Source organism: Anser brachyrhynchus (genome assembly GCF_964034855.1).
Source record: "Anser brachyrhynchus genome assembly, chromosome: 9".
Classification (NCBI taxonomy): Eukaryota; Metazoa; Chordata; class Aves; order Anseriformes; family Anatidae; genus Anser; species Anser brachyrhynchus.
In genome coordinates, this window is record NC_137703.1 from 11,979,694 (window position 1) to 11,992,578 (window position 12,885).

Below are 12,885 nucleotides of genomic sequence, written 5' to 3' on the forward strand. Positions count from 1 at the left end.
CCAGTGCCCCTGGGCCATTTAAGTCATGCCTCCCAGTCCCAGAGGTACACACATCTGGAGCTGCTCCTGGGCAAGAGGGAACCTCACACAGTTTGCAGCAGCAAGTATTGTGTTTTCTTGTTAAACTGCTCTGAACTGGTTCCACCACTGGTGAAACCAGTAGAAATCAAAGCACAGAAATGAAGTAGCATACCAGAGGCCATATCAGAATCCAGAGGTGCTTCCTCTTGTTTTTAGAGAAACAGAAAGCAGAAGAGTCTCAGTCCTCACCTTGGCTTGTTTATTGTGCACTGGTGCTAGAGTAGTCTTGTCTGCATTGTACTTAATGATAGCTAAGGAAATAGTTATTCAAATCATGGTGTTGGGGGGAAAAAAAAAATCACCTTTAGTTATTTGGTGAATTTCCTTTCCAGTGTGCTCCTTCTGCTATGGCAATCAGCAGCATTGTTCACATGTAGCAGACAGCAGATATATTTTCTCACAGTTTTCTAAACTAGAATTGTAAGTTTTCATGTTTGCAAGCCAGGAGCAGCACTATGGGACTCTACACAAATCCCTGCCACAGGACTCCATATTTCTGTGCTGAGCAAAACTCAGGAGCCTGCAGCAAAAGAGGAAGATATGTTTAGGTGAAGTATTCATTGAACTATTCAGTTACATCTATAATTTATTTGCTACAAGACAAGGGGGCCAGTCATCCTTTTACAAAATGCTGCAAAGATTCGAGCACTGTTTCAGTTCTGCTGAAACCCTACTTGGAATTGTACCAAAGATCTGACTGTTTTGTGCTGGTTCTCTGCAAAGAAATTTTCAAATGAATTGATCTAAAGATGTGGAAAGGAAACGTCAAATGGGGAAAGGTTTTCTCTCCTTAGAGAATACAAAATATGATTTAATATTTGCTGACAGAAGAATATATTTGTTACTGCTGCTGACTCCGTATCATTGAAAATATAGGCAATGGTATTGAGCACCATCAGAATACAGAGATCTTTCTCTGCTTAAGTTTTACAGCTGCTTTGAATGATGTGGTATCTACAGCTGTGTTGGGTATAATCCTCTGGCCACACTGTCTATTTGTCTGCATGTTGTTCATCCCATATCACCACAAATAGCAGGGCTTCCCATCACTTAAGGCCAGATATTTCCTGCACTATCATATGCATCAATAAAAACTCCAGTGAATGGAGTTATTTTCTTCAGTGTCACATTATATATTAAATCTAGAGTCTATTAGTAGAAAAACGCCTTGAAGAAAAATAAACTGTCTGTAGGACAGGTTTTTTTTAAATATACTTCCATGGAAAAGCAGAAAAGTGCTATAGATCAGTAGTCTTGTCTGACCAGTTTTTATCAGCTGGCCACATTTTCACAGACTACAACAAAACCCCAGAAAAAAAATAATCTTGTATTTATTTCATGTGCGTTGTTGTTTTTAATCCAGTGCAATAGTGCCTACAATCAGTGCTTTCAAATAGCCTATTCTGGAAGTCTGCCCTATGACTTTAAAGTAACTACACAGAAATACAATCACTTATTTAAAAGTCTTCTGGGAAATCACTATTGCTCCTGAAGGAGAAATCCAAATATTGTAATTCTAAGGCACAAGAGGCTGTTTGGGAGATGCTTTTATCCTTTAAAAAATAAAATATCTAATTTTCTATAGAAAAATAAGCCCACTGGAAGGAAATCCTCACATATGGTTATTTTTACTTATGAAAGTACTTCCTCAATGTCACTGGGGCCATTCTGAAAGCCAGAATAACCAAATCATTCCCTTCACTTCCAATGTTTAGGCATCAAACAACTACAAAGTGGAAAACAAATGTAACACAAACATCACCAGTGAGCTTACTGCAGGTCAGTTGACTTTATATCATTAATAATGTTACCAACTGCTCTGGGCAGTGCTGGAGCACCTCCTCGCCAGGCATTTTAAAACATTCTCAAGGCAGTCACGGTCTTAGCTTCAGGTCACCACTGTCTGACAGAGACATGGAGAGGCAAGAGGTGGTGTTGAAGGTTGAGTTCCCAAACACTCACTAATCACTAAGTGATACTGCCTCCACAAACCAGGAGAAACATAAGCGTTTCCCACAGGAAGCATGAAGGGTATGGTGGGGAGGAGGAAGCAGCCCTGATTCTGGGCTGATGTTGACTGCAGGTAAATCTCTGCATGATCTCAAAGATCAAGACAAAAAGGTCAAGAAGTTGTTCCCTAGAAACAATATCTCCACTTTCACAAGTGCAAAACAGCCCAATGGAACCAACAGAAACCACTTCTGAAGCCAGGAGTGGCTTCCTTCTATAAAAAACATCCATTATTAGGCCAGTAGAATGGGATGAAAATTGATCAGAAGGCTAGTGGGATCCTGCAGCTGAGCGGAATGCATGTTTTGCAGAAGAAAGAAGTGCTCTGAGTGTACTTCAACCACAGCTGAGAAAATGCCTGCCACTAATATATCAGGTCAGGGCCTTGGCTGGAGATGGCAGTGTCATTACTCCACAGCACCTTCAAATCTAGTTCCTGTTCTGTAGCTAAAGTTGGTGAGATACAGGGCTCTAAGTATCTTAACTCCTGACAGATAAAATGCCTTTAAAACAATGCAGAAAACAGATCGGTCTTCTAATCACAGCAGAAGAAAATCTCTCAAACTTCTGGATCGCTTGTAATTAAGTAGCCTTTAGGCAACAGAAGCAAGTCCTGTTTTGAATTATTATAAAAAAATAAATAATGATAGTACCAAATGACTGCAGGTAGGGCAACCTAGTGTAACACGTTAACAAATAGAGTGGTTGCCTTAATCCAAGGCAATCTATGTAGCCAGGAGAGACCCAAATCACAGACACTGCTGACCCTCAGCCTATGCCATCTTCGTCATCTGTGGATGTTGGGGAGAGATGTTATTTCCAAACTGTGTTCCCCAAATCCCTTCCAGTTTGGTGCATGTGAGAGTGACCGTCAATGCTGAAAGTAGTTCAGTCTGGAAGACATGAGTTAACAAGGAATAGTTGATGACAAAGAAACCATGATGCAAGAAAAAGAAGGTATCTCAACACAGGCACAAGAGAATTAGGTCCAATCTAAACACCTGGCCTGGGGCAGATACCTGTCTCAGTGCAATCCGGAGCCACACCTGTGAAAATCTGGAAGGGAATGACAAATGGGTGGGTGGCAGGGTAGCATTTAACAGGCTTGTTTCTGATGCCTGAAGTTGTCTCAAGCACAGGGTGAAGTGTATGTCTCTTACATCCTCTCTAGCTGACCCTTGATGCAGGTACCTTATTCAGCCTGCTTGGGCACCCAGGTGAATCTCCATCCTCCATCATCTTCTCTGCGCACAAAAGCTTGTCCTTGGTGGAAGGTGTGTGTTCTCACATTGCGGTGAGGACTTAGAGATGTTGTGAAGGCCACTTCTGTTCTGTTAGGTGACAAATCGTTAGTCAAATATGGCAACCCATAGGCTGGGAGGGAGGAAACACTTGGCACTGGTGAAGAGACACAGGGTGCTGAAGGAAACTGGGGAAGGAAGGTAGAGTCCGTGCTGCATGGATGGACACTGCTGTTAGCTGGAGGCATGTGGCTGTAGCTATATGCTGCTGCTGCTCCTTCGCTGTGGCCATAGTCTATTGCTTCATCGGGGCTCAGGCAGTATGAATCTTTTCCAAGGTCTGAGGACAGGGCACTGTAGTTAGCTGAAGATTCATCGATGGTGTCGACATCTTTCAGTCCTAAGGTCTGCAAGACCCAGCTGTCCACAGCAGGACTGGCTTGCTCTTCACAGGCAGTGAATTCATTAAAGAGGTTCCTTCTGGCTTTGGAAGCATGAGGAGTTTCTTGAGGAGTAAAGCAGTAGTCCTCTTTTAATCTCCTTTTGGTGTTTTTGAGAATAGAAGAGTTTTTTTGGCCATGGCAGGATAGCACTTTCTATTTAAAAAAAAAAAAAAAAAAGATAAGATTAAAGGTCAATTATTTAGTTACCAGTAAGTAACATATTTCTGATCTCAGATTTTAGATGGGCAAAACAGTTACTACTGTCCTTATAAAAATATATTTTTTTCCACTCTGTGTTCTTTTTGGACTCCGTAAACATACGGAATATGACTAATTATTTTGTCCTTACAGCCTCTGAAACAACCGAGTTGCTGAAAGAGAAGAATTTGACAATGTCAATAAGGCCTGTGCTTTGATTGCATTCTCACTCAGTAAGGCGTGAAATGAGAGCTCCCGTCTGGCTGTGCTGCACTTCTCCGTGCTGGTGCTGCCAGCAGCATTTGGCAGGTGAGTGGGGTATTGGGGGGGAATGTGGCAGCTTGACAAAGAAGGAGGATGCTGAGGTAAGTCATGCTGGGGCAGGTGCATTCACAGCCAGGGAGCACTTGGAGCTGCAGCCTCCACAACTCTGAGCTCTTTCATCCACCTCGGCTGCCACTAGCCCGGGAAGAAGGCCCTTCAGGCGCCCAGGGATGGTCAAAGAAAGGCAGGAATAACAAGGAAGGTCCCTACCATGTCATGAACTCGCTGCTTGGCCACCTCCCATGACAGTGTCACACTGGACTCTCCTCCACATAGCATCGAGGGGTGGCCACATCTCCCTGCTAGGCCCAATGAAGGAGACCTCTTCTACTACCAGGAGCCAGGTCTTGGCACGGCAGAGGGATGGATGTGCCACATTGTCAGCTGGGAATAGGATGTAAAAGGAAAGGCCCCTATTTTTTTGTAAGCCTTTTTACCTCATGCCCAATCCAAAGAGCTGAGCAAATAATCACTTGTTTTCATGGGGAAGTCTGGAATAGTTTTAAAAAAAAAAAGTCTTTGAGTTGACAAGAAATACATATTTTTATTTTCTTTTGGGAGAGAATTAAAATATCAAAAAATAATAAAGTAAACACAAAGATTTTTAACATGCTAAGTATAATACTAATATACATAATACTAATTAATAAATTGGAAAAAAATGAGAAGATCAGTGTTCTAATGTAAATGAATAAAATGTATCATGGGAAGGTAACAAAAACAAAACAAAAAAGAAATCACCCAAAGCATAAAAAATGGAAAAATTAATCCTCCTCCAAAGGAGTAACTGACAAAGCAAACAATTTCAATAAATATTTTAATATGATCAAATCTGAACTCACCGCAAAAAAAAAAAAAGTTTTAGACCAAATAATTTTACCTTGCTCTACTCACAACCTAAATTTAATCATGCTATGGGCTACAATGTCTCCACAGTCAGAACCTGATAGGATATTACTCCTGAAGGAAACCATCACCTGAGACCCATGAGCAACAATTTCACAGCTCTGGTATGTTAAAAAGCAGATCTCAGCTGCAGGTTGTCTGCACTCTTAGACCTTCTACATATTTTAATGGCATGTATCTATTCAAAGTGTTTCTTCTGCACACATTTGTACAACAGGCTTGAGTACAATACCTTGGCTTTTTCTTCTAAGCATTTAATCAGGGCAGAATTCAGGTATTGTCGGAGGTTATTATTTTCTTCATGTAACCTAGCAAGTTCCTCTTCCTTCTGAAGCAAAGTATCTTGAAGCTGTGGAGTAGAGATACTGATGAATAGGTGTTGACTCTGTAACTTAATAGCAATTGCCCTATGGTACAGGCTGCTTGGATTTGGTGAACTGGGTGTTTGCTTTGTGAACGCAACCCATCCCCTCAAGCCTCTTGCTTCTGTATATCTAAGTGGCTAAGTTCAGTTTTCACTTTTGACTTTTATTCTTTAGTAAGTGTTTGAAAAGATTACTCTGGAGAGAGGAAAAAAACAAACCAACCAACCACCTGTAATTGTGGAATAATAACAGAAAAGAATTAAAGGTAGTTCCATGGACAGCCAGAAACCATCATGGGCATGACAGCAGCTACCAGATCTCCTCCTGAGTGGCAGTAAGCATCCTTTTACATCCCTCTCATTCCAATTTATAGTTGGCTGATGGAGAAAAGGAGAAAGGAGCTGGAGGCTAACAATTTATGGGGATAGGATACAGAAGGAAGATGCAATTGTCATTGGCAGGATCTCCTGCACCCGGCATCTGCTGACCACAGGCTGAAAAACACTGATTTAAATGATTAAGGTAGAGCCAAAGAACGAAGTACACTGATGTCTGGAACTAGGATTTGATTCCAGGGACCTTAAAATTAGTAAGTGAGCTTCCATTTACTTTAATGTGTCAAAATATCACTCCAGGTCTTTCTTCAGAATGATCTCTCTGGAATTCCTTCATCTAGGACTGTTCAGAATTTGTCCTGCTGCTTGATGCGATGTACAAAAAAAAAAAGGAAAGGAGAGAAAATTACAAGGCAATGCTTGTTGGTCAAAATGGTTGATTCTCCATATATATGAGTAGGTAATTCTGGTGGAATCGTTTCTCATGAAGGTAATCCTGGTGGATTAGGAGGACAGACATAGTGTAATTTCAGTTAACAGCATGAGGCTCCGCAACATTACAGCCTGAAGTCCCCGGACTTCCCCTGCGCAATGCGCAGTAAGAGGGGGGAAGGTGAGCAGGGAACCCCCAACAGCTGTCCCATCTCCGTGGGACAACACGGGGAAGACAAACACGAGCAAGGACCGGAGAACCCGCAGAAAGGGGTCAGCCCCGCTCCCCACCCCCGAACCAGCCCCAGAAGGCGCGCAGCGAAGTGCGGGATGCCGAGGGGGGGACACCCTTACCTGCTTGTTCCTGTAGAGCTGGGAGGACAGCTGGTCTCCCCGCCACGCCTCGTCCTGCCCACCGAGCTCGGGGGTGCACAGCCGGCCTGGGCGACAGCAGCGCGGGGTTAGCCCGCTCCGACCGCGGGGCCGCGGCGCTCTCCCTGCCGGGGCCGAGCCCCCCTCGCCCCCCACTTACCGGGCGGCCGAGCCTCCCGCCGGCCCTGGCCGTGCAGCGGCGGCTCCGCGGCGCGGACGGCGGCCCGGCTCTCCCTGGAAACCCCGCCGGGGGCCGGCCAGGGGCAGGAGCAGCCCGGCCCCCCGCTGAAGTCCAGCTGCGGGCACGGCCGGCTGCCGCTCTGCGGAAGGAAAAGGGGTCGTGGGGATGGGGGGGCCGGCGGCTGGGTCCCCCCTCTCCTCTCTCCTGCCCCTCCGGCTGCGGCAAGCCCCGGGGGGGAGGCGGTGTCAGCCCTCCTCTGGACCCTCAGCGGGGCGCATCCCGGTGAGGAGCATCCCATCGCTCCGGCAGGGTCCCCCCTCGGTGGGGAAGGGCTCCCCCCTTTCCCCTCTCCCCTTATTCCCTCCCTTACCCCTTCCCCTCTGTCCCAGCTGGGGCTCGCTCAGGTGCCTGGCTCAGGAGGGCACCGCTGCCCCCCCCGGCAGCTCCCAGCCCCGCCCCGGGTGCCCGCTCGGGGACCCGGCCCCCCCCATGTCCCCCCCCGGCCCGGCGGCACCGCAGCGCCCCGCTCTCAGCCGCTGGGCACCCGGCGGTGCCGCCCCCGCCGCAGCCCCCCGTGGCAGAGGGGCTCCGAGCAGAGGTGTGCCAGGGAGGGGGCTGAGTTTCCTGCGGTGCCTTGGGAAATGCTACGGTCCTGAGCGGGTTTAAGATGGAGAGAGGAGCCAGGTTGTCCTCGGCCGGTTCATTCGTCCCACCTTGGGGGCTTGATTCAGGTCTACAGCTGCACAAAGCTAGCGGAGTCACCTCCAGGCTGCCTGCTCTCTTTTCTGCCCCTGCCGTTCTGCAGGAGTCCCAGACTGCACAGTAGCAAAGCCTGGGGGTTGTCTCTGGAGTCACCCCTTTTCCCTCCAAATAAGCACGATCTGAATCTCTGCAAAGCAACGGCAGAGCCTGGAGCCTCGAGAGGGGAATCTGCTCATCCTTGGGAAGGCAAAGCAGCAGGGACTGCTCCTGCAGGTAGAGGAGAGCCCTCTTCCTTCCCCATATTAGAGGGCACAAAACCTCCTGCAAAGCCCCAAGGCAAAGAGACCAGCTGCTCCTTTTCTGCCTCCAGGTCGAGAGAAATGCAAAGAGCACTTACCATGTTAGAGGCAGAATGAAATGCAGGTCTTGGGAGCACGTTTCTGTTAAAGCCCCAGCGAGGTTTAAATGGCTCTGAAGGAGGGGGAGAGGGGGGAGACCGGGGAGGCGAGTTTAATCTAAAGGAGCTCCCAGTGACGCCTCAGAGCTCTCCTGAAACCCAGCAATCTGATTTGGTGTAAAGCTGTCAAACTTGTGACGTGAATAAACAGCAAACTTGCTGAAATCAAAGTCATTCTGGCCCCACAAATCAACACAAGGAAGGAGGGAAAAGAAAAGAAGGAGAGAGAGGAAAAAAAAGCCTCCACACACTTCAGGACAGCACTGAGCTGGTGTGTCTGAGTTTCACTCCAGGAAATGAGCAGGGATCCAGGGAAGCATCCCACACGTTCAGAGCAGGGCTGTTGGTGTTACTAGTAAGGTTTTTTTGTTTTGTTTTGTTTTGATTTGTTTTGAAGCCTTGTTTGCAGCTGTAAAATCCAGCAGAAGGAAGCAAGTTTGTCCAACATGCCTGGCTGAGGGAGTGAGTTTTCCACAATTTCCTGGGGGTGTGTAAAAGCAAACATGATCCAGGGCAGTTCTGTGGACAGTTCTGATGAGAAAGAAAGCACAGATTTCAGAGCAATACAGTCTGCAATGACAAGCTTCTGCAAAAGTCTCACTTTATTGGGAATTTGATTGCTGTCAAGCCCCAGGTTTCCAGGAGAAGATCTCAGGATAAAAATGCAGTGTCAATGGTGTAAGATTTACTGTCATACAGGGTAATGTTGCAAAAGCCATATGCAGGTGTGTAACAGATTGTCTGCATACAGTCACCTCTAACTCAAAGCAGTTCCATGACAACTAAAATCTGTAGATAGACTTTGGATTTTCCCAGGGGGAAAAAAAAAAAAGTCAAAAACCTCTTCAGTGAGGGTCTGTCTTTGAATAGCACAGGGGATGGTGTGAATAAGGCTAACAGCAGAGCAGTTGTTTGGTCAGGATCCTGCCTCCTGCCATGGTGAGGGCTGTTCAGGGAGGTGACCCGACCTGCTTGAGGACACAAGCTGCAGCCAGCTGACAGTGAGGCAGGGCCAAAGGCAGGCCAGGCTGGCATATGGGACGGTCTTTCATTTCCCCCATGAAGGATGCTCAGTGCTGTTACCCATTTAGCAAGGCTCAGGGACAATAAAAACCAAGGGGGCCACTTATATTCTTTTCTTATTGGCATACTTTCCTAGGTTGCTGCCCAAGGTAAACTGGTGGCTATGCCAAATTAAATCACTGCCATCACCCGCCTCGATTATGTTTTCTTCCAAGAGAGGCATTTTACAAAGGGCTTGCGCTCCAGAGCCACACCACACCCAGCCTTGGGTCACCAAGCTATGTCAGCTTTCCTAAACCCCAGCTCTGCACAGTCTGTCCCCTAACTGCTGCAATAACCCCCGCTCTTCAGGTGCCAGCTTGGCTGGGGGGCTCGCCAGGACCACAAGCACAACGAAATGCTCCCAGTGGGCATCAGGGCCCCGTACTGCTGTGCTTGGCTTGTTTTTATTCCCTTCTCTGGACTGCTTCAGGGGCCTCCCAGGGCTATGCAGCAGCGGCTGCTCCCTCACACCCGGGGCACTAACGCCCTGGGGAAGGGCCGTGGGCAGGCAGGCAAAGCCCCCAGAGGCCGCAGGGCGGGAGAGGCAGCGGGCCTGGCAGCCTCGGGCGGGCTGGAAGGGACGGCGGGGCCCGCAACAGCGCTGCGTGAGGCGCCGAGGCCGCGCGGTGCCCGCCCGTCCCCGGGAGCCCCTCCAGGGGCTGCGACTTCGGCCCCGGGCCGGCCGAGGCAGCCGCCATCTTGGGGCTGCCTCAGGCAGCGGGAGCGCCGGGCCCCGCCATTGGGAGAGGCGAGCGGGCCCGGTGACGTCATCAGCCAGCGTCTGCTGAGCGGGGGGATGGTGGCTGGGGGGGCAATGGTGGCTGTAGGGGGCATTGCCTCAGCCAGGGCAGCCTGGGGGTGTTCCTGCATGTGGGCCTCCCCTGGGGTCTGCAGGCGGCTCTGCTCGGCCCTGTGGGTACCACAGATACCCCCTGCGCAGGGGCTGCCTCTTGTAATGCCCCCCAGTCATAGAGTTACTAAGGTTGCAAAAGACCTCCACATCATCTGGTCCAGAAATTCCCCTGCGATTTCATTTCACGTTTCGTTCCTCATGGTGCGCCGAGTGTCTTAAAAGCATGTCTGCAGGTGCAGGGGAAGTTTCCTTCCTGCTTTGTGGACCTGGGTGGGTGGATTGCTGCTCAATCAGATGATGACAGGACAAGGGGGAATGGTTTTAAACTAAAAGAGGGGGAACTTAGATTAGAGGCTAGGAGGAAATTCTTCACTTAAGAGGGTGGTGAGGCACTGGAACAGTTTGCCCAGAGCGGTTGTGGATGCCCTGTCCCTGGAAGTGTTCAAGGCCGGGTTGGATGAAGCCCTGAGGAACCTGTTCTAATGGGTGGCATCCCTGCATGTGGCAGGGAGTTTGAAACTGGATAATCTTTAAGGTCCCTTCCAACCCAAGCCGTTCTATGATTTTATGATTCATTCTATGCTGGCCCATAGTTGCTACTAGGTGGCCCTTTGCCTGGCACAACGCTGGGAGCTCTGTGCTTCCTCTTGGCTGAAGCATGTGTGCTCTGGCATGCTATTTGTCTCTGAGAAGTGGTAGGAGGAGTGTGGACACACTGAGTGAAAAACAGGTATGAACAAAACCTGTGGTCACCCCATTGTTGCATCTACAAAGCTGGCATCTTGTTGGTTTTATACTGTTGGCTTTGCTTTCTAAGCTCAACTGATTCATTTTGACTCCCTGCATCATGGTTTCCATGCCCGAGAATGAAAGATGGTACATGGTAACAGGCTGCCATATCAGAGCCTAACTGCCTCATAGGTTTGGGGAGTTAACTTCTGAGTGATATTCCGTCAAGGGAAGGCCAAATGCAGTTGGTGTAAGAGAGAAGGAGCTAATTTTGCAAAGTGGCTGGGGATGTTACATATGATGATAGAAAAGCTTCAAGTCACATTAGCAATTATACATCAATGCATCATGTAAAACAAAACCAAGTAACAATCACCTGCTAATTCTTTTCCCGTTTATCTGAGGCAGCTAGTCTCAGAGCTCTTACTGCTTGTTGTAGTTAATCTGGCACTTTAGTTGGAGTGAAAGTTCAGGGATGAGACATTTGTGAATACTGTAGTATTACTGTCGGATTCTGTGTACATACATTTATCAATGTTTGAATTAAATTTAATTTTCATTAAATTTTATTATTATTTTTGTTTAAATGATAATAATGAAGCTAATCCTCCTTGGATTTTTCTGATTTAACACATTTCTATGTAGAAATGGCTCTAAAATTGTGTTTGGACGATTGTGAACTGGCTTCCAGAAGTGACGGTTTACAGAAGTATAAAAGTTTTCTTAAACTATTTGTAAATATTATTATTTTTCTGGATTTACCTCAGTCAGTCTTACTTTTCATGCTACCACCTGCACAGATGTCTAGACTCACCCAAAAGCCTCTTCATTTATTCTGTCATATTGCTGCTACAGTGCTTCTTATCCCTCTTAGGAATGGCAAGTGTATTGGTGGCAAAAAAAAAAAAAAAGGCTCATATAATATGTCCCAGTATTGGACCTATACTGGGGTTCATACAGGTATCTGGTATTTGCATGAATCTGTGATGATGTTTGTGAACTAAATGTGTGATTAGTTAAGCCTGATGAGACTAATTTGCAGGAATGCTTTTCAGTGGAAATTTGTTCAGATACAGGTCCTGATTGTTTCTGTGATTAGTCTTCATCCACAAACACAGGTCTAAAAGGCACTTCCCAAACCTAATCCCCTGCTGTTTACTTTCATATTTTTTCAATCTCCCTCTTAAAACTAATTAGGTTATTTTCCTTATGTCATTCCTACTGAGAGGCTCTCTGGGCTCTGATGGCTAGGCACTTCCTAGTTTCCTGACTGAATGTATTCATAGCAGTTATAATCCTTTTTGTCCTAGTGCCAATATCTTGCTTGAATTTAGACAGTCCTTGTTCCTCTGTAGTGTTTATCTTTGATGTCTCTGCAGAGTGCTGTCACGTACTGTCGTTTCCCTTGCTTTTAAGTCAAATAAGGCATGCTCTTTTACAATCTTCCCATAATATATACACCACAGGGACCCATCTCAGAGAATATTCCAGCTGACATTGACCTGTTTCTTAGATGGATGACAAAAATTGCTCAAGTCTGCTGTGTAATTCACCAACGTTTTAGAGAAGAATATTGGTAAAACTTTTATTTCTTCCTGGTACATTTTAAGCTAATGTTTAGCTTTTCTATCACTCTCTCAGGTGAGTGACCAGTTTGGAAATTGTTGTCAGCTGGCAGTAAATACAACAAATGAAGTCCACAGGTGTAAAATGCAGTCTATCAAACTGAGCCCCAGTCTGTTGAGCTCCAGCTCTGCTGTTTTTATGCAATGTAGCACTGTGGTATTTCAAAAGTATTTGGAAGCAAACAAATTCAAAAGACAACCAAAAAACTGTAACAGACCCTTCTGGATTTGCCTGTGGTTTCTCACAGTGAGGACGGTGAGTCAGTGATAGAGTCTATACTACACAGACATGATTCTTTTGGTGGCTTCAACGCTTTCTTGTGGTTTGAAATGAAGGCACACAGTACATTTAGATATTTGTGATTGCATTTCTGTGTTTTCTGGTGCATGCACGCTGGATGAGATTTACCTCTGACAGCTCCCCAGAAGTGAATTTGGTATTACTAGTGTTTAGTTTGCTGTGTTCTGAAAAGGGTCACTTGTTATTTTTTAACTCTCCAAAGGAAATAAGTTGTATTTTAGCAGCAACATGGAAAAGGGTAACATTGTGATGATATAGAAAGTTA

At 46.6% G+C, this 12,885-nt stretch overlaps 1 protein-coding gene and 1 long non-coding RNA gene across 5 annotated transcripts in view; one reads left to right on the forward strand and one right to left on the reverse strand.

Annotated features, from left to right (window-relative positions):
• Positions 1-3,283: 3,283 nt before the first annotated feature.
• On the reverse strand, positions 3,284-11,190 carry GMNC (geminin coiled-coil domain containing; the record flags this gene model as incomplete). 2 transcript variants are annotated; one of them, XM_080603648.1, is made up of 5 exons in its annotated part: positions 7,988-11,190; positions 6,868-7,027; positions 6,690-6,775; positions 5,436-5,552; positions 3,284-3,928 (listed from the first exon to the last, which is right to left on the reverse strand). In XM_080603648.1, exons 1-5 carry the CDS (start codon positions 7,988-7,990, stop codon positions 3,284-3,286), a joined length of 1,011 nt encoding a protein of 336 aa, XP_080459774.1. In that variant the 5' UTR covers positions 7,991-11,190. The 2 variants fall into 2 exon arrangements, with proteins under 2 accessions (XP_080459774.1, XP_080459773.1); XM_080603647.1 differs by lacking the exon at positions 7,988-11,190 and having other exon boundaries at positions 6,868-7,584.
• A 181-nt stretch (positions 11,191-11,371) lies between these two features.
• The window catches only part of LOC308199461, a 54,708-nt gene continuing 53,194 nt past the window's right edge, over positions 11,372-12,885 (forward strand). The window contains exon 1 of one of the 3 annotated variants that reach the window (XR_013954666.1): positions 11,372-12,575. This is a non-coding gene — a long non-coding RNA (uncharacterized lncRNA). The remainder of the gene's footprint in view (positions 12,576-12,885) is intronic. The other 2 variants (XR_013954667.1, XR_013954668.1) reach the window with 2 other exon arrangements.